The 19,455-nt window shown below is 38.9% G+C and overlaps 1 protein-coding gene across 2 annotated transcripts in view; it reads right to left on the reverse strand.

The window, feature by feature from the left end:
* LOC117251103 (rho guanine nucleotide exchange factor 2-like) overlaps nt 1-19,455 on the reverse strand; it is a 377,871-nt gene that overhangs the window by 236,951 nt on the left and 121,465 nt on the right. For both annotated transcript variants that reach the window (XM_078176114.1, XM_033617091.2), the window contains exons 2-3: nt 2,372-2,534; nt 1,517-1,584 (exon numbers count right to left, since the gene is read on the reverse strand). In XM_078176114.1, coding sequence (XP_078032240.1) covers nt 1,517-1,584; nt 2,372-2,534 — 231 coding nt within the window. The remainder of the gene's footprint in view (nt 1-1,516; nt 1,585-2,371; nt 2,535-19,455) is intronic.

Genomic DNA, 19,455 nt, shown 5'->3' on the forward strand with positions numbered 1-19,455 from the left:
TTATGAGGAGAGTGAAAAAGCACTATGATGGATTCATCATTCACTCCTCTGGCGCCACCGGACATTTTCATGTGGTTCACACCACATGTAACGTAGCGCAATTATGTTATTGTGAGCATCCAACATGATAACACAAAAGACAGAAGCCCTAGATTTTTGTTTCGAAAAGAAAAATATAGCTATTATAGTTTTTATTTTAGGTCGATATATACAGAACTATGGAAGCAACGATCTCCCGCAGCCATTACAGGGAAATTATAACATAATTACACTTGCACTATACTTAAGATAAGGTAACATGAGGTCATGATGCGATGACAAGAAGACAGAAGTGTTCGTTTTGTGCTGAAAAAAGACTGAATACTCAAGCTATTGTGGTTCTTATTTTAGAACTATTCAAACATAACACTGCAGACAATCTCCCACAGCCATAGGTGTTCTTAGCCCATATTTGGGGGTGCTGAAGCACCCCTAAATTGAATCCAAGAACCCCTAATATTTGAGAGATTTTTATTTTTTATTTTTGTTACTGTATGTCCATTTTTAACAAGCTAGAAAAGTGTCAAAACCATACAGTACTTGGTTGAAACGTAATATTTTAACAACAAAAATACCCCTCAATACCAACACATTATTATCATTACCAGTCCTCATTTTTGCTGCATTTAATCGTAGGTCACTGTTTATGTTGTTAGGTAGGCGTTAGCTGATGTTTTTTCTAGCTAAGAAACATTACAGGTGGTTAATACCACTGTCCTCTGTTTGAATTGGAATGAGAGAAGCTAGCTGTTGTGTCATGTGCATGTGTTAATATTATAGCCAAGGTGCTACTGACTAGCTACTTGACTGGATGCCCATTAATATTATAACTCCTATTGTGATAAGAAGGAAAAAGGCAGAGACCAACATTGAAAAAGTCAATTACTGTTAATGTGTTAATGTTACATGTTGTGCATTTCATTTCAAATAAAAGTCCAAAAAATAAGCCCAAGGTCCATTTTTCGTATTTTTGGTACTCACTATAGTGGGCTGGTTTACTACAGAAACATACATACTGTTTATGTGTATGTTGAGGAGCTGCTGTATCAAAATGAGTTGTCTTCCCCAGAAATTAGGGTTACGATATGTTTCTTTTATGATTCCTCTTTTGCTGTGGCTCAGCATTTAAATAACCTTTATCAGATTTGATGGTTTAGTCACAGACTTTCCCAAAAAGTGTTTTTCTTTCACAAATGTGGGAATGAAATTGTGTTAAAATGTACAAAACTGTACAAAAAGACTTTGCCGAAGCTCCAAATAGTTATTCACAAGACGTGTCACTGTGCAATCTAGAACCACTTAACTGATGACCAAAGACTTCACCATGTTCACCACAGTGCAAAGCGGTCTTTAGAAGGAAAATATCATGACTATCTAAATAGTGTAAATAATAAAACATAGAGGAAACTCTTAACACGTTGATAACATCTACCAGTGAATAGTGTTGTGAAGATGTGTAGTGCAGAATGTGTCTTACCCTCTGTTTCATTTTGGTGCAGTTTGGCAAAGTGTCTCGACAGCGGTTGTGAATAGTGACACTGCATGCTGGAAAAATAAAGACACAAGACATAAACACAAACATGTCCTCAACAAACTAAAAGTAATCAAATATAATAAGTTACATTACTTTGAAGTGATTTAAATAGCTACATTACTTATTACAGATTTACCAGGGTAACTAGTAACCTACAATCTATTCAAAAGTAACCTTGCCAGCACTATGTGTTTGTGTCTGTGTGTGTGTGCAAAGCCATTTTACATTGTAGCAAAGGAAAGAAAAAAAAGATTCAGGCTGAAGTCTGGACTTCAAATATCTCTATTTCTATGTTGCAGGGCTGCAAAGACAGTGAAAAAATGTGCAAATGTGCACAGAGTGCAAAAAGTACAACCATTTCTGTCCATGCTGGACTTTCCATAGTGCAGAATGAGGCATGCATACTGGTTCACCACATTTATAGGAATGGGATGAACACTGAGGAAAATCCTACATGGACTGTAACATTTGCTTTTTTTTGCACTCTATGCACATTTGCACTTTTTTTTACTGTCTGCCCTACAGCTTGCAAAATAGAGATTTTTGAAGTCTAGACTTAAGTCTGAATCTTTTTTTGTTCTGTGTGCCAGTCTTCCTTTGCTACATTGTGGCATTTCTTTGACTTCTGCACCAGAAACCTAGACGAACATAGGACAGTTTATTAAGGCGCAGCGCATTGCATGCCTACCAAAGTAATTTTACACACAGACACACACACATTTTCTCAGTAGACAGACACCCTTATATGAACTTTGTTTTTACTTGAGTACTCAGAAGGTCAGTAACTGTGTTACTTACTCGGACAGCTTAGTGCCTCCTTGGCAGTAATACTCTTGTTGCATGCTGAACAGAGTGTGGTTCCTGACACTGTCAGTGAGGTGAAGAGGTGACCATTGCTGTACCGTGCCTCCCTCTCCCTTGCTGCCTTCTCTCGCTCCCTCATGCGCTCTCTTTCTTTATTCTGGAAAAAAGAAACAGACAAAATATGAAAAAGACTTCCTGTATATTTGCAACTGCCACAAAGCACATCACTATATCAGTTGTGGCTGACTGAAGCAGCACAGGCAGGGAAAACCCTAATGCAGGACAGCCTGCAGATGGATTCAGAAAAGGTACCTTCATTGAATAAATCAGGTTTACAGGCAAATAAGATGACCAGGCAGGCAGGCAGGCAAACAGGCAGGAAGAATCAGCAGGAAAAAACAGGAATGGAGGGAAAGCACAAGTGGACATGAACAAATGAATGATCCGAAAAAAGAACAGAGGAATTGGGCAGGTATGAGTAGAAGACATTAGGCTCGTTCGAGATGAATTGCGCCTCGCCTGGAAAGTAAATGAGATCAGGCAGCTGCAGCAGGGGATAGTGACAAAAAGATGTGGTCAAGTCGGACAGTTTCCTGTGAGTTTCCAGCAGCTTTCAGTCTGTACAGGAATTCACAGAAACACTCACATCCTGTCCGATATGATGTTGATATATTAAATATATATATAATAATATATTATAGTCAGACCCATATATAAGTTTGTTCTCAGTCTCCAATTGTTTTCATTATGATAGATTAATTTCTTAAAATGCCTTACAGGTGATCTGTAATTTATGTTCATGGTTCAACCTCCATTTTACATGAATTCTCATGTAAATCAGCATCATATCAGTTTGCTGCAGCAGAGCAGACCTGTCCCTCTAACTAGGCCTACAGCGGCTAAATAAATTGTTTGACAATAAGGTTAATATTTTCAGAGGAAAAAAATACAAGACAACAGCTTTCATTAAAGATCAGTCAGATATAGTCAAGGCTTCACTGTAGATGTTGTTTTAAGAATCCTCACATCCCACTGACCACAAGTCTCTGTGTTGCTTATCAGGCTAATATTAGTATACAATAGACTCTGTATAGTTTATAATAATTGTATTAAGTCTCTGACAACTAAACTTCACCATCAGTCACACAGCATGTTTTCTGTTAGCAGTAAAACCTGATCTGAAATTCAACAAAAATCAAAAGTTTATCTAAAATGCCATATTGTTGAGTCAACATCTAAACCAATCAGCTGTTAGATCAGGTGAGAGCCAGTCGGTGCAGTCAGTGGAGAGCAACTGCAGCGCCTGGCTCTAAAAACTGCAGCCACCTCGCACTCATGATTTTATCCCTGTCCACTTTTGTAATACATCAGAGCAAGTCGGGATGAAGTCGGACTAACTAACCGGCATGCATTGTGCAGCGATTGGCAGTGATCGAATCTGCGCAGGCCTGGCTCATCTCGAACGAGCCTATTAATAAGGGAAGTGTAACATGCAAGTAGACTGCAGACTAGTGAGGGACAGGTGACACTAATCAGGGTGGGGAAGACAATCAAACAGTTGACAAAACACACAAAGACAGGAAGTAAAAGCAGACATGACAAAATAAAACAGGAAACACATTAAACATCAAAGAATACATGAAACAAGGAAAAATACAGGCAGAAAACTCAAAAAACAACAGTATCTACACACTGACCTCTGCGAGGATCACAATTATTCTGTATGTCTAAAGACTGATGGGACAGTGGGATGGGACAGACTGTTTTTTTTTTCTGTGTTTTCTTTTTTCTTTCTTTATTGCTTTTTCAAGAGAAAAAATTATAGATTACAAATAACCATCTCAACATACAGTGATACAAGAACAACAGTAAGGGTTATGGTATAAAATAAAATAGTATAATAATAATATTATTAATAATAATAATAAGGACAACAGTAGGGCAGCATAGTGGTGTGGTGGTTAGCACTGTTGCCTCACAGCAAGAGGGTTCCCGGTTTGATCCCGGGTGTGGGAGCCCTTCTGTGCGGAGTTTGCATGTTCTCCCCGTGTCAGCGTGGGCTCTCTCCGGGCACTCCGGCTTCCTCTCACAGTCCAAAGACATGCAGATTGGGGATTAGGTTAATTGATAACTCTGTCTCTCTGTTGTCTGTCTCTATGTGTCAGCCCTGCGATAGTCTGGCGACCTGTCCAGGGTGTACCCTGCCTCTCGCCCAATGTCAGCTGGGATAGGCTCCAGCCCCACCGCGACCCTCAAGAGGATGAAGCGGTTAGAAGAAATAACTTATCTTTTCAAGAGCAAAGTTAAAAGTTATTTCTTTCAGCCACTGAGAGATTCCACAAATGGATTGTTCCTTCCAAACACGAGCAATACATGTTTTAGCTTCAAGCAGACAAAAATTCAACAAGGCCCTCACATTGTTAGAGATGACAAAATCATCTGGGTAAATATTCAAAATACATAGTTTAGCATCAAAGGGTACCTTTCTTCCAATAATATGACCAGTTAGGTCCAGGACCTTCCTCCAAAAACCAGTTATCTGAGGGCATTCCCACATATAATGAAACAGTGTCCCCTTATGGTGATTACATTTGATGCATGTGTCAGGGATATTGGGGTTAAAGTGATGCAACCTAGCTGGAGTGATATACTGTCTACTTAGCCATTTATATTGTAATAATTTAGAATCTGTGTTCACTGTTTGCATTTGAACTAGGGAGCAAGCCTCTGACCATTCCTCCTCTGTTACATTCTCTGTCAGATCCATCTTCCAGGCCTGTAGGATATTATTTGAGGATTCTTTACATTTGCTTACAAGCAGATTATACAAAATGGTCACTTGCCCCCTATTTTTTATGTGCTTTAAAGTGATGTCTTCTAGTGTAGGTAGAGGAGGAAGCTCCAAACTATTACTCTGTCTAGACCTTATAAAACTCCGTAGTTGGAGAAAATTGAAAAAGTGCTTTGTGGAGATCTTGTATGTGGTTCTTCAAATAACATAAATGTATTTTCCTTGTATAGGTCAGACACCTTAGCTATACCTTTAGAGGACCAGAGTCTGAATCCTGGATCCGCTCTGCCTGGGTCAAAGTCATTGTTACTGAAGATTGGTGAAAACTGAGATAATTGTTGTGTCTCTCCTATATATGTTGAAACATTCTGCCAAATTAATATTGTAATTTTTCTTAATTGCTGAATACTATATATACAAGTTCAACGGGATTGAAACTTACTGGGATTCAATTGTTACTCACGCTGGGGGGTGGTCATTTACAAAATAAAACATGGCAGCTCTAATCTGAGCTGCCATGAAATACCATCTGAGATTGGGTAATTTCAAACCACCTCTGTCATATGGTAAGTATAACAAAGAAAGCCTGAGTCTCGGTCGTTTATTGTTCCAGATGAAATTTGAAAATGTTTTATTTAACAACTGAAAGAGAGAGAGAGGTGGGGAAAGCGGGATCGATTGAAAGAAGTACAAGTATTTAGGCAGAATTGTCATTTTTAGGATGTTAATGCGTCCTGTCAAGGATATTGGTAGTTTTGTCCACCTATTTATAAGCTGTATAACTCCCTCTGTAAGGGGGTTATAATTGGCCGTGATAATTTTGTCAATAGTCGGCGTTATTTTAATCCCTAGGTAAGTAAATCCCTCCCTCAATACCGCAAATGGAGTTGAGACAGAAGGGTTACGTCTCTCGTTTTCTGCCAAAAACATTATTACAGATTTGTTATTATTTATTTTATAACCCAAAAAAACACCAAAAGTGCCTATCAGATCAAGTAGGGCGGGCAAGGTTTGTCTTAAGATGGAACAAAACAATATTACATCATCGGCGTACAAGGCTATGCGGTGTTCAAAATCTCCAATTGTTATTCCTGTTATATTGTTGTGATTGCGAATAGCCATGGCCAATGGCTCAGTGGCTAAGATGAACAACAAAGGAGACAAAGGGCAGCCTTGTCTCGTCCCTCAATTGAGTTTAAAAGTGTTTGATAGAAGGCCATTAATTAAGATTTTCGCTTGTGGGTTGGAGTAGAGAAGGCGAATCCAACTAAGAAATTTCCCCTCAATGCCAAACCTTTGCAGAACATCAAATAGGTACGACCACTCCACCCTGTCGAAGGCCTTTTCAGCGTCTAACGACAGGATGGAGGGAGGCCAGATTTCTCAAAGAGAATGTTGAGCACTCTCCTTATGTTGTGGAAGCCCTGTCTTCCTTGAATAAATCCATTTTGGTCAGCATGAACTATTTTAGGTAAAATAGGTTCTAACTTCATAGCCAGTACTATACATAGAATTTTGAGATCATGATTGATAAGCGATATAGGCCTGTAGGATCCACATTGATTTGGTGTCTTCCCGGGCTTCAACAATAGTGTAATTGTTGCTGTATTGAGAGAGGGAGGAAGGGATCCAATATTAAATGATTCTTGGTACATCTCAAGCAGAGGTGGTATCAGCTTGGTTTTAAATATTTTATATACTTCAATTGGAATCATGTCAGATCCGGGAGTTTTACCTCCTTTCAGATTGGTTATAGCTTCAGATAATTATTGGGCCCCAACACTGAACTCTGATAAATTTAAATAATCCTCATCTAAGGGAGTAAATTCTAATGAATCCAAAAATATTTTTTGTAGACGAGGCGCTGCCTCTGAATATTTAGAACTGTACAGTCTGTGGTAAAAGTGAAGAAAAGTGTTATTTATTTCTTTTGGATCATAAGTTATCACCCCATTGTCTGTTTGAATAGAGTTTATTGCCCTCTCTGCTTGCATCACTTCATTGCGCCAGGCCAACAACTTACTGGCCTTTTCACCATGTTTGTAAAAGGATTGCCTTAGTCTCATCAAGCTTTTTGTAGCCTTACTAGTAGATAAAACATTATATTTTGCCCTCAGTTTATGAAGCTCCGTAATCTGCTGCTGATTAGGATTCTGATAAATCTGGGTTTCCAGTTCTTTTATTACTGCGTTCAAGCTGTTCTAATTCCAATTTTTGAGACTTGTGCTTAAAGCTTGTAAAACTTATCATTTGGCCTCTTATGAAGGCTTTAAAGGCCTCCCACCTCACAGCTGCTGATGTTTGACCAGTATTATTTTCGAAAAACAAATCAATTTGTGTTCCAATAAATTCAATAAATTCTGGATCTCTCAGCCAACTCGTCTGGAGACACCATCTTGGAGAGTGATGCAGTATATTGGGCAGTTTAAAAAGAAATGAAGTTGAGGCATGATCTTAGATTACAATGCTGTCATACCAACAGCCTGCAAGTTCAGATACTAAATTGGCTGAGACTAAAAAATAATCAATTCTAGAAAAGGTCTGATACGTACTGGAATAACAGGAGAAAGTTTTTTTGTTTGGGTATTTATTTCTCCACACATCTATCAAGTTAAAATCTTTCATACATTGAAGTAACTCTCTTCTAACTTGAGAGTGTGAAGTGTCTATACCAGTAGATCTATCCAGCACTGGTAGGAGTACACAATTAAAATCTCCACCACTGATAAGGTGTCCAGACAGAGTCACTAGTGATTGAAAGAGGTGTCTGAAAAATATGGAGTTGTCAGTATTTGTCCCATACACGTTAACCAGATTTAGTCTGACTGAGAGGATTTCATATTGAATGATAAGATATCTACCAAGTTTGTCTTGGGTGACATTAATAAGCTGAAAGGGCAACGACTTATGTATAAGGGTGATTACCCTCGTGCATGTGAGCTGAAAGCAGCTGAGAACACATGGCCAGGCCATCTCCTCTTCACTCTAACCACCTCCTCAGAGGTTAGATGAGTCTCCTGGGGAAAGAATATTTTGGATATTTTTAATTGCTGGATCCTATTCATGACTTGCTTTAATTTAACCAGTTTGTTTAGCCCTCTTACGTTCCAGGAGGTGAACTGGATTTCATGGATGTCATACTTGTAATATATATTTTTGGTAAAGATAGCTTGGATGCACTTAAATTGGCTGCTAACAGAAACAAAACCATGGCAAAAAGGAAAGATATTATACAATAGTAGAGATGCACAACTATAACACGTAACAAAAGGAACATTTGAATAACAACTGGGTGCACCTCCCCCACACACCCACCCACCCCACAGTAAACAGATCCCTAGGTGCCCAGAACTGGGCCCAATTATGGAGCTTCGCCAGTCCACCCTTGTCAACGTAGAGAGGAACAGCATGCCTAACATACAGAGCAAAGCCCTCCAAAAATAGTCAGTAACATTATAAACCAAGACAACCAATCAGTACAACTTTGTCTTAGTTTGCGCATAATATAGCATAATTATAAACCACTGTATAGCTTGTGGCCAAACGTAAACAGGGACATGCAGAGGGATAGGGGCATAAATTATAGTTAGTGTTAACTGTCATTGTTCATTTCTGCCCACTGCAAAGCTGCGTCAGTGCCACTGAGACATTGTTAGTGTTTAGTGTTACATTTACCCACAGGCTTCCGGCTGTAGTCCCTGTACAAACTTCTCTGCTGCTCTGGGCGTGTCAAAGATGTAGCGTTTCCCCTGGAAGGTAACCAGGAGTTTAGCCAGGTGGATAATCCCGAAGCACAGCTCCGGTATGGAGACGGAGGCCAGGTCTTTCTTCACTTGATCAAAGATTTTTCCTTCACTTGAGAAGGTCTGCAGAGACGTCAGGGAAAAACATGATCCTCTGGTTGTAGACAGACAGCGGACAATTTTTTCTGGCAGCCTTCATTACCTGAGTTTTATCCGCATAGTTGAGAAACTTCATTATCACAACCCTAGGTCATGCCTCTGTTTGTCAGTCGCTTTCGTTGTTTTTGCCAATTCTGTGTGCTCTCTCAATTAGCAGCGGTCCGGGAAAGTTGTCTGCACCAAGAACATCAATCAGCCACTTCTCCAGAAATGAGCACATATCAGCCCCGTCCGTCCTTTCAGGAAGGCCCACCAGACGCAGGTTTGACCGACGACTGCGATTTTCAAAGTCGTCAATTTTAAGCACCAACTTCTCCCCGGTCGTATTCATATCTGCAATTTGGGCTTGCAGGGATGCAATGTCGTCTTGATTAGTGCTAATTCTATCCTCAGCTTCTGTAACACGCACTGTGTCCACTTTCAGTTCACTTCTTACTCCCTGTATCACGTTCAGCAACCCGTCAAGTCTTGATGCAAAGTCTTCCTTCATTGCTTGAATAGCGGTGAGGATTTGATCCGGACTAGCCGCCATGCTAGCATCTTCTTTGCTAACGTTAGCAGTGCTGTTAGCTAGCTGTGTAGGTTGTGGCGTAAAGTCCATTTTTGCAGATTTTTGTTTTGCCGGTTGTGGTGCCATTTGGGCTGCGCCTCACTTCAGGTAAAAGAACAGTTGCTGTGGAAAGTTATTTGAAGTTCTTTGGTTGTCCAAAATTCAAAACTTTACGGAGGAGCTCTGACACACGTCTGCTCAGCACCGCGCCATAACCGGAACTGAGGACAGACTGTCAATGAAAACAGAAATACTGCTACGATGTTGCTCTGTCACACTACCCTGGGTCAGGGCCAATTACAGCCATGGCTGCAAATATGATTAATTGAGCATGGCTACAGGAGCACAGTGAACACTGACTGGAGGGATGTTAAACATACACAACTGAGGTAATAGTTTTTTGAGCCAAGGAATGATCCAGAGTCAGTGCTCAGCTTCAGTTAGCAATGTTAAAAACCACAGACCACGCCAGAAATCTTGGTGTAGCCATGGACTCAGACCTGAACTACAACAGCCACCTTAAGACAGTTACAAAGTCAGCCAATTATCACCTTAAGAACATATCAAGGATAAAATGACTGATGTCAGCCAAGAGACTTTTGGAGCTCGGGAGGTGGATGACAGAGAGAAGAGCTGGGGATTGTTTGGAGAAAGAGCGCGAAACTTTGTTTGTTTGGGAGAAATTAGTAGAGAATATCGGCCAATGGCCTGTATAGGTCCAGTAAAACGATATCCTCGAACATTTCTTGCTGACTTCTTTTAAAATTGTACACTCTGAAACGATAGAGGAGAGTCCTAGGAGGAGAAATGTCAGGGTTGGCTCGTGACTGCAGGTGGGGAATACCTGGCAGGGTAATGGAGGCTGGGGAGGAGGAAGAGTGGGAGTCTGTAATTAACTCAAGGAAAAGGAAAGCGATAGAAAAGGTGAGAGGATATAATTCACAGGACAGTGACATGGATAACCAACAAGTGAAAGCAAGAAAAGTGGAGGGGAAGGATGATAGAACATACAAGGTGTTTTTCAAACAGAAAGGGGGGGTTAGAAGCTTTGGAGGAGTTAGCCCCTTAAAGTTATCTAAAGCACTTAAAAAAGAGATAGGGGATGTTCTTCACGCCAGCACATTGAATAATGGAGCACTAATGATAGTTTGCAAATCATCAGTGCAGCAAGCAAAAGCCTTAAAAATAAAGAACCTAAGTGGCTGAAGGGTCTGCCCCAAAAAGCAGGACTGGATGTAAGGGAGTAATTTACAATGTGTCAGTGAAATGAGGAACAACTGCCTAACAGGGTGTCACTAGGATACATGATGTATTTAGTAAGGACATATGTGCGGGCCCCCTTGAGATGTTTCAAATACCAGAAATATGGCCATGTCGCTGCAGTTTGCAGAGGCCAATGTAGCTGTAGACGATGTGGGAAGGATCATGATGGTAAAGAAGGTGAAAAGCCTGTGAAATGCTTTAACTGTAGAGGAGATCACCCAGTCTCATTTAGAGGATGCCCAGAGTATATCAAAGCAGATAAGGTTCAAAAAATAAGACAGGAAGACAAAATATCATATGCTGAAGCAGTGAGAAGGGTGGAGGGTCAAAAAAAGCCTTCGATAGAGCAGGTACAGAGGCAAAGAGCTAGTAAACAGGTTATGTTACATGAGAGTGAGGAAGCTTCTCAAAAAGACACAATTGTGGTTAACAAGAAGACCTTTCTAACGTTTGTGGTAGAGGCAGCTTGGAAGATAATAATGGTGGCCAAAAAGAAATCAGATGCAGCACGAGAAGTAGTGTCAGCTGCTGAAAGACTGATGGGGATATCAGGAATAAAGTAGTAGGGATAGTAATGTTAATGGGCAGATAATGGAGGATTTTATAGGTGAGGATAACCTAGTAGTGATGAATGATGGCAGGCCAACCTGGTTTAGAACTAACAAGAAATCTCAATCTTGCATTGATATCATGCTGGCTTCAACTCAATTAGCACAAGTGGGGGAATGGGATATAATGGAGGGATCCACACTGGGGAGTGATCATACACTAATTTTGAGCAGATTTGGTAGGATATTGGTGAGGGAGCCACAAGAAAAGCATAGTTCGTTTAATTTTAAAAGGGCAAAATGGGACGAGTTTGAAGAAAAGCTACAAGGAAAAGTGGGGAATGTAAATAGCGAGAAAGGGGTAGATGAGTAGTTTAAATCAATGTCAGGTGATAAACACAGTAGCTTTAGAGACAATACCAATGAAGAATACTAAAAGGAAAAGAACAATAGTTCCCTGGTGGACTGAAGAATGTAACGTAGCAATTCGAGCGCGTAACAAGGCATACAGACAACTCAGGAAACATCCAACTGAACAATAAGCGATTTAATACAAGAAGTTAAGAGCAATGGCTAGAAGAGCAGTTAAAAAAAGCAAAAAAGAAAAGCTGGCAAGAATTTTGTAGTACAATAGGGCCTCAGACAAGTGTGACTCAGGTTTGGGGACTCATTCATAAAATGACAGGAACATTTAAGCAGACAAATATTCCAGTCCTACATGACAGCGGTGAAGTTGCAGTAAATAACAAAGACAAGGCAAATATGCTTGGTAAAAAAATTTCAACAAGTTCATAGCTCTGAAAGTCTGTGCAGACAACAAAATCAGAAGGACTGAAATAATCAACAGGGAGAAGGAAAAATTACAGTATAGTAACGATAATTCAGAAATCATAAATTTATTTTTCTCACTGCAAGAGTTGAAAAGAGCAATCAAAGCTGGATCAGATTTGAGCCCAGGGAAGGATGGCTTGACATAAGATGCTGGCGCATGTTTTAAGAAGAAATATTAGCATTAATTAACACAGTATGGGAAGAAGGAAACCTTCCCAAGGAATGGAAAAATTCAGTAATAGTCCCAATACTAAAACCAGGTAAGAACTCTAACTAATGAAGTAATGGAGCGTATGGTAACAGATCGGCTGATGCACACTTTAGAAAAGAAAGGGTACTTTGAGTCGCATCAAAGTGGGTTTAGGTTGGGGAGATCGACAATGGACTCTGTGTTAAAATTAGACCTAGATGTAAAGAAGGCTCTAGCCAATAAAGAATTTGTAGTAAGTGTTTTCTTAGATATAGAAAGAGCATATGACACATTATGGAAAGAAGGACTTATGATAAAGCTTTATAAAGCAGAAACAAAAGGAAGAATGTTTAACTGGATTAAAAACTTTTTATGTGATAGAACAATGCAAGTAAGAGTAGGCACAGTTATGTCAGATGTGTATGAAGTAGAAAATGGCACTCCCCAGGCAAGTGTAATTAGTCCAGTGCTATTTAACATCATGGTGAATGTTATGCAATTTCAGGCCATTTGGAAAAGGGGGAGAAACCTTTCATATATCCTTGAACAAACAGAAAGCACTAGATAGGGTAACTGAATGGGCAAATGAATGGGGTTTTAAAATATCAACAGAAAAATCAAAGTATATAATATTTGGATTCAAAAGAAAGGTCCCGAGCAGTGTTTTATCTTTGTATAACACCAACATAGAGAGAGTGAAATGTTTAAAATTTTTAGGAGTATGGTTTGATGAAAGACTGACATGGCACACACATTGAAAAAACAATAAGGAAATGTGAAAAAGTTATTAATGTGATGCAGTGTTTGGCAGGCGCTAGCTGGTTATCTGAAATGGCAACCCTCTTGACAGTATATAGGGCCATGATTCGATCAGTGCTTGACTATGGATGTCTAGTACATGGGTCAGCAGCACCAACCGTGTTGGCTATGCTAGATATACTACAAGCTAAAGCTCTGAGAGTTTGCAGTGGAGCAGTCAGGACAACTCCAGTGTCGGCTCCACAGGTTGAGCTAGGTGAAACAACTCTTGGGTTAAGGAGGACAAAATTAGCATTGCATTACTAGGCAAAATTAAAAGCAAATGGACCAAACCTTCAGTGTCTTATGGAACAGCACTGAGAGTCAAGTTCTGTGAACTCCATGAGGCAAAGAGCAGATGAGGTAGGCATTGGTAACATAAAAGTGGGACCAAATATTTGCTGGCCTGACACTCCTCAGTGGCTGTGGCCTGATCTTGAAGTAGACCTGGGCATCCTAAATGAAATCAAAGACCGGGGAGTAGATATGCATAAAATAGTTCTGGAACATCAAAAGGAAGTGTGGGGAAATAGGGTATCTATACTGATGGTTCTGAAGATCCCTCAACAGGAAGAGCAGCTTTCGGAGTGTTTATATGGGAACTTAAAAGGAAAGGGTGGAGGCTTCCAGATCAAACCTCAGTACAGCTGAGTTATTTGCAATCCTCTATGCTGTTAGATGAATTGAAAGGGAAAGACTCCAGTAATCTGTAGTGACTCCCAGTCAGCATTGCAGTCTATAGAAAGCAGTAAGTCCAAGGCTAGACCAGACATGTTAATAGAAATAATGATGATAGTGATAAGAATTCATAAATTGGGATGCAGTGTGGGTTTCATGTGGGTACCAGCACATGTCGGAATACAGGGGAATGAAGCAGTAGATCACATAGCAAAGAATGCACTCCAGAAGGAAAAGGTACAAATAAATATTGATATTGGGATAACGGAGGCTTACTCAATAATCCAGGGGGAAATCATTAAAGCATGGCAGAAGGAGTGGGATAGGGGGAAGAAAGAAAGACAGTTTTACTCAATACATCCATCGGTCACACACTGGGCACCGAAAACAAGTGGGGGGAAAAGGAAGGATGAGGTGAAGTTATTGTGGCTAAGACTCGGACACTGCTGGTTAAGGAGTGGGCTGGCCCTAATCAAGAAACATCCAGATGGGAAATGTCAGTGTGGAGAGGTGGAAACAGTCAAACATGTCATCTTAAAATGCAACATATACACTGAGCAAAGGAGAAAACTATATAGAGATCTGTCGGACAGTGGGGAATCAAGATTTAATATGTCAATCATTCTAGCCAAAGGAGACCGAGAAAAAAAAAAAAAAAAAAAAACTGGTGGGATTTCTGCATTCCACTGGTTTGTACAAGAGGATTTAGGATCTAAGGAAATAATGACTTCTAACTGAAGGGGGCAGCAATACGCCGATGCTGCGTCAAGCCTGCCATACCAAAAGAAGAAGAAGAAGAAACTTTTGTCAATGACACGGATGTGAGAGGACGCTCTCGGGGTTAGAGGTAGGATGTTTAATTGGATCCAAGATTTTCTGACGAAAAGAACAATTCAAGTAAGGGTTGGGGGGAAAAGCTCTAAGACAGTGGAAATAGAAAATGGTACCCCACAAGGAAGTGTCATCAGCCCAGTCCTCTTTATTGTTGTGATTAATGACATCGTTAAAAACATTGGAGGGGGGCTCGGGCAGTCCCTATTTGCTGATGATGGGGCCATTTGGAAAAGAAGTAGAAATGTCAAGTTTATTTTAAAGCAGGTTCAAAAGGCCTTGGACTCTGTTGTGAGATACGTGGGGCTTTAAGATCTCTGCATCAGAGTCTAAATATATGATTTTTGGTTTTATAGAATAGAATAATGTTTATTCGGACATGTTTAAAAGAAACGAAAAAAGGTCAAAGTAAAGGTCAGCCATTCAGCAAGTCACAAAGACAAACCAAAGAAAACAAGAACAAAAAAAAAAAAAAAGAAATACAACTCGGAAACATATTTGCATATTTCACGTCCGAAAAGGAGCAGGAAGGAAGTGTGAACTTATCTAGTCCTACCCCTTTTTTCTTTCTATATTTTATCATTAAACTTAATGTTGAACCTAAATTTTTAAGCTTTCTGCTTCGTTAACATACAACTCAAACAAATCAAGCAAGCAATCCATGAAAATAACATTGCAATCAGAATGAGACATACTTCAATAACAGGACAACCTACATGTCCTGTTCCATCATATATCCCTTCAGTATATTGTTTTTGAACATTCGTTTGAACTTATTTAATGATGAACATGCTTTCAGTTCCTTGTTACAATTATTCCACAAGGTGACTCCTTTAACTGTAATACAGTGATATTTTGCGTTTGTTCTCACTAATTGTTTCTTAAATATACTGGTTCCCCTCAGGTCGTGCTGATTTTCTCTCATTTGAAACAACTCTTGGATACTGTTAGGTAATAATTTATTTATAGCTTTATACATGATTTGAGCTGTTTTGAAGTCAACTAGATCTTTAAATTTTAGAGCTTTTGATTTGATAAAGAGTGGGTTTGTTGTTTCTCTGTAAGTGGTTTTATTTACAATTCTTATGGCTCTTTTTTGAAGAATATAGATTGGATTTGTGTTTGTTTTGTATGTGTTTCCCCACACTTCCACACAGTAGCTTATGTATGGAAGAATAAAGGAGCAGTACAAGGTGTATAATGATGTTTGATTCAAAAAATTTTTGACTTTGAATAGTATTGCAATTGACTTTGATATTTTGGTTTTGATGTAGTTTATATGTGGCTTCCAGTGCAATTTATTATCTATTAATATTCCAAGAAATTTGTTTTCAGACACTCTTTCAATTTCAACATTATTTCTCATGAGTTTTCTTATGGAGTTTGTTGATCGATTTCCAAAAATTATAAATTTAGTTTTACTCAGGTTCAGTGTTAATTTATTATAATCAAACCATCGCTTTAAAGATTTCAGTTCCCTCTCAACTGTATCCAAAAGTTGTTCCAAGTTCGTACCACAACAGAGTAGATTTGTATCATCAGCAAAAACAACAGTCTTTAATAATTTGGAAACCTTACTTATACTGTTTATGCACAGGATAAATAACATTGGTCCCAAAACTGAGCCCTGGGGAACCCCACAAGTGACCTTCTGAAGTTGAGATTTAAAGTCATTATTCATTTACACATACTGATACCTGTTCTCCAGGTAACTGCTGACCCAGGAAAGTGCCACCCCTCTGACTCCATATCTCTGTATTTTCTTTAATAAAAGGTTATGGTCGACAGTATCGAATGCTTTTTTGAGATCTAGAAATATTCCTATTGCATATTCTTTTTTCTCTATTGCAGTTGTTATTTCTTCAACAAATTCCATTAATGCAAGTGAAGTTGTTCTGTTAGTGCGAAATCCATATTGCTGATCACACAGTACATTATGTTTTGTGATGAAATCATTCAGTCTGCTATAGAAGAGTTTTTCGAGTATTTTTGAAAATTGTGGCAGTAAGGAGACAGGTCTGTAATTTGAGAGATTGTGTCTATTTCCAGTCTTGTATATTGGTATGACCTTTGCTATTTTCATTTTTTTAGGAAATATACCAGTCTTTAGGGATTGATTATAGATATGTGTCAAAGGTTTCACCACACACTCAATGATGTTTTTGATCATAGACATATCAATACCATTCCAATCTGTTGACTTCTTGCTCTTAAATAATTTCACAATTTCAATGATTTCATTTTCATCTGTTCCCTTTATAAACATAGATTCATTTACAATTAAGTCATCACTTTTAACATCATCTCTACAATCATTCCTTTCAATCTTTCTAGCCAGACCAGGACCAACACCAACAAAAAAATCATTAAATCCATCTGCAACTAAGTTCATGTCACTGATGAGTGCATTGTTCTCTGTCAGGAAATGATTTGGATATTCAGTTTTTCCAGTTCCATTTTTGATGATCTCGTTCAGAACCTTCCATGTTTGTTTGATATCATTCTTGTTCTCCTCCAGTAATTTACTGTAGTAATCCCTTTTGCTGCTTCTCATGATTTTTGTCAGTTTGTTTTTATAGGTCTTATAGGTGTTCTCTGCTTCTATTGTTCTTTTCTTTAAGAATTCTTTATATAATTGATTTTTCTTCTTACATGCATTTTGTATTCCCTTAGTTAGCCACGGTTTTTCAGCAAATTTCTGTTTTACTACTTTCTTTACTAGAGGACAGTTCTTTTCATACAGAGCAGTTGTTATGGACAAGAATGACTCATATGCTTCATCCACATCTTCCACATAATCTTTGTTCCAGTTCTGATTCGTTAGATAATTTCTAAAAGAATTAATTGCCGCCTGTGTTTTGTGTCTAATTGTTATGATAGTCTTACTGTCTTTATTGGTCCTGGTACAGCTCTGGAGAGTTGTGAAGACTGGCAGATGGTCGCTTATGTCGTTTATAAGTAGCCCACTTTCTATTTTTCTGTCGATTACATTGGTAAATATGTTATCAATCAGTGTAGCACTGTGTGTTGTAATTCTAGTAGGTCTTGTGATTGAGGGATATAGACTTATACTGTACATTGCGTTTATGAATTCTGCAGTTGGATTATTTTCAAGTGGGTTAAACAAATCAATATTGAAGTCCCCACAGACGAAAAACATTTTCTTATTGTTTATGTCGGTATACAGCTCCAATAGATTTTCCCTGAATCAATACATGATCCTGGCGTTCTATATACACAACTTATTATTATATTTTTTGATTTTTCTCCATCTCCATTTCCACAGTGACACATTCCATAAGGTTGTCAATACTAAGCGACTTTTTACTAACTAGTTTACTATTATAACTTCTGTCAATGTATATAGCTACTCCACCACCCTTTTTCTTGTTCCTGTTCATATAAAACATCTCATATCCCTCAATCTCAACTATTGCAGCTTGCTCCGCATTGAGCCACGTCTCCGAGATAGCTATTGCAGTGAATTTCTTTTTCAGTTGTTTTAGGTAATACTGTATCTTTGAAAAGTTTGTATTGAGGCTCCTACTATTGAAGTGAATTATTGATATTACTCCATCCATTTTTACATTCATGTTAAACTGCTCTTCAGTATAATATTCACAGTGATTATGTAGACTGTTGTACAAATTATTTTCAGGATCAATTTCGTTCTCCATGTCTTGTAATTTGTGGTCTGTGTATTCAAAAGTTTTTAATTCCATTTTTTCGTATTCCATAGCCCATGTTTGTTGCTGTTCCATTATCTCCAGTTGGAGTTGACTGATATCTGTCAGAGCTAGTCATTATTGTATGTGATGTGTAGTCACTCTTTTTAGTTATTCATTACCTTGTGCTGTTCTTGTATGTTGTTCTTTTGGTCTCAGTTGTATTTGTCCAATTCATCTATGTCTCTGATGACCAGCACTTTGGCCTCCTCTGGTGATCCGTTCAGCTTTATGTAGATTTTGCAGTTAGCTGTCCAAGTAGATTGGATCTTCCTCTGTTTCCTCAGGAAGCGAGCTCTTCTGGCGATGTCCCTGTTCCTTTTTGTCAGGTGCTCATTGAGATAAACATCTGACCCCTTCAGCTTCTTTCCTTGTCTTATCAGTGCATTTTTATGCTTTCTGTTCACGAACCTCATTATTATGGCCGGCTTAAATGGAAGCTTCCTAATAATGGACTGACCATATATGGGTCTCCTTTAGAGAAGGTAAAAGTTTTCATATTTCTTGGAGTCTGGTTTGATGAATGACTGACATGGGCAGCACACATATCTAAAGTGGTAGAGAAATGTAAAAAAAGTGATAAATATTATGAGAAGCTTGGCTGGATGTGACTGGGGGGCAGACAGAGGGATCATGTTCTTAATATATCAAGCAGTGATAAAATCAGCTATTGACTATGGGAGTTTTATTTATGGATCAGCTTCCGAATCAGTGCTTAACAAATTAGATGTGATTCAGGCCAGGGCACTGAGACTCTGCTCTGGGGCTTTTAGAACCTCACCGATCTCTGCTTTGCTTGTGGAAATGGGGGAAATGCCCTTGTCTCTAAGGAGAATTAAACTAGGTTTGCAGTACTGGGTCAAATTAAGCTGCTCAGGTCAAGCATGTCCAGCTAAGTGCATACTACTAGGGTCATGGGAATCTGAAGGAGGGACTAAACGGCAACCATTTTTTAATACTGTTAATCAGTG

Source organism: Epinephelus lanceolatus, chromosome 16, assembly GCF_041903045.1.
Source record: "Epinephelus lanceolatus isolate andai-2023 chromosome 16, ASM4190304v1, whole genome shotgun sequence".
NCBI lineage: Eukaryota > Metazoa > Chordata > Actinopteri > Perciformes > Serranidae > Epinephelus > Epinephelus lanceolatus.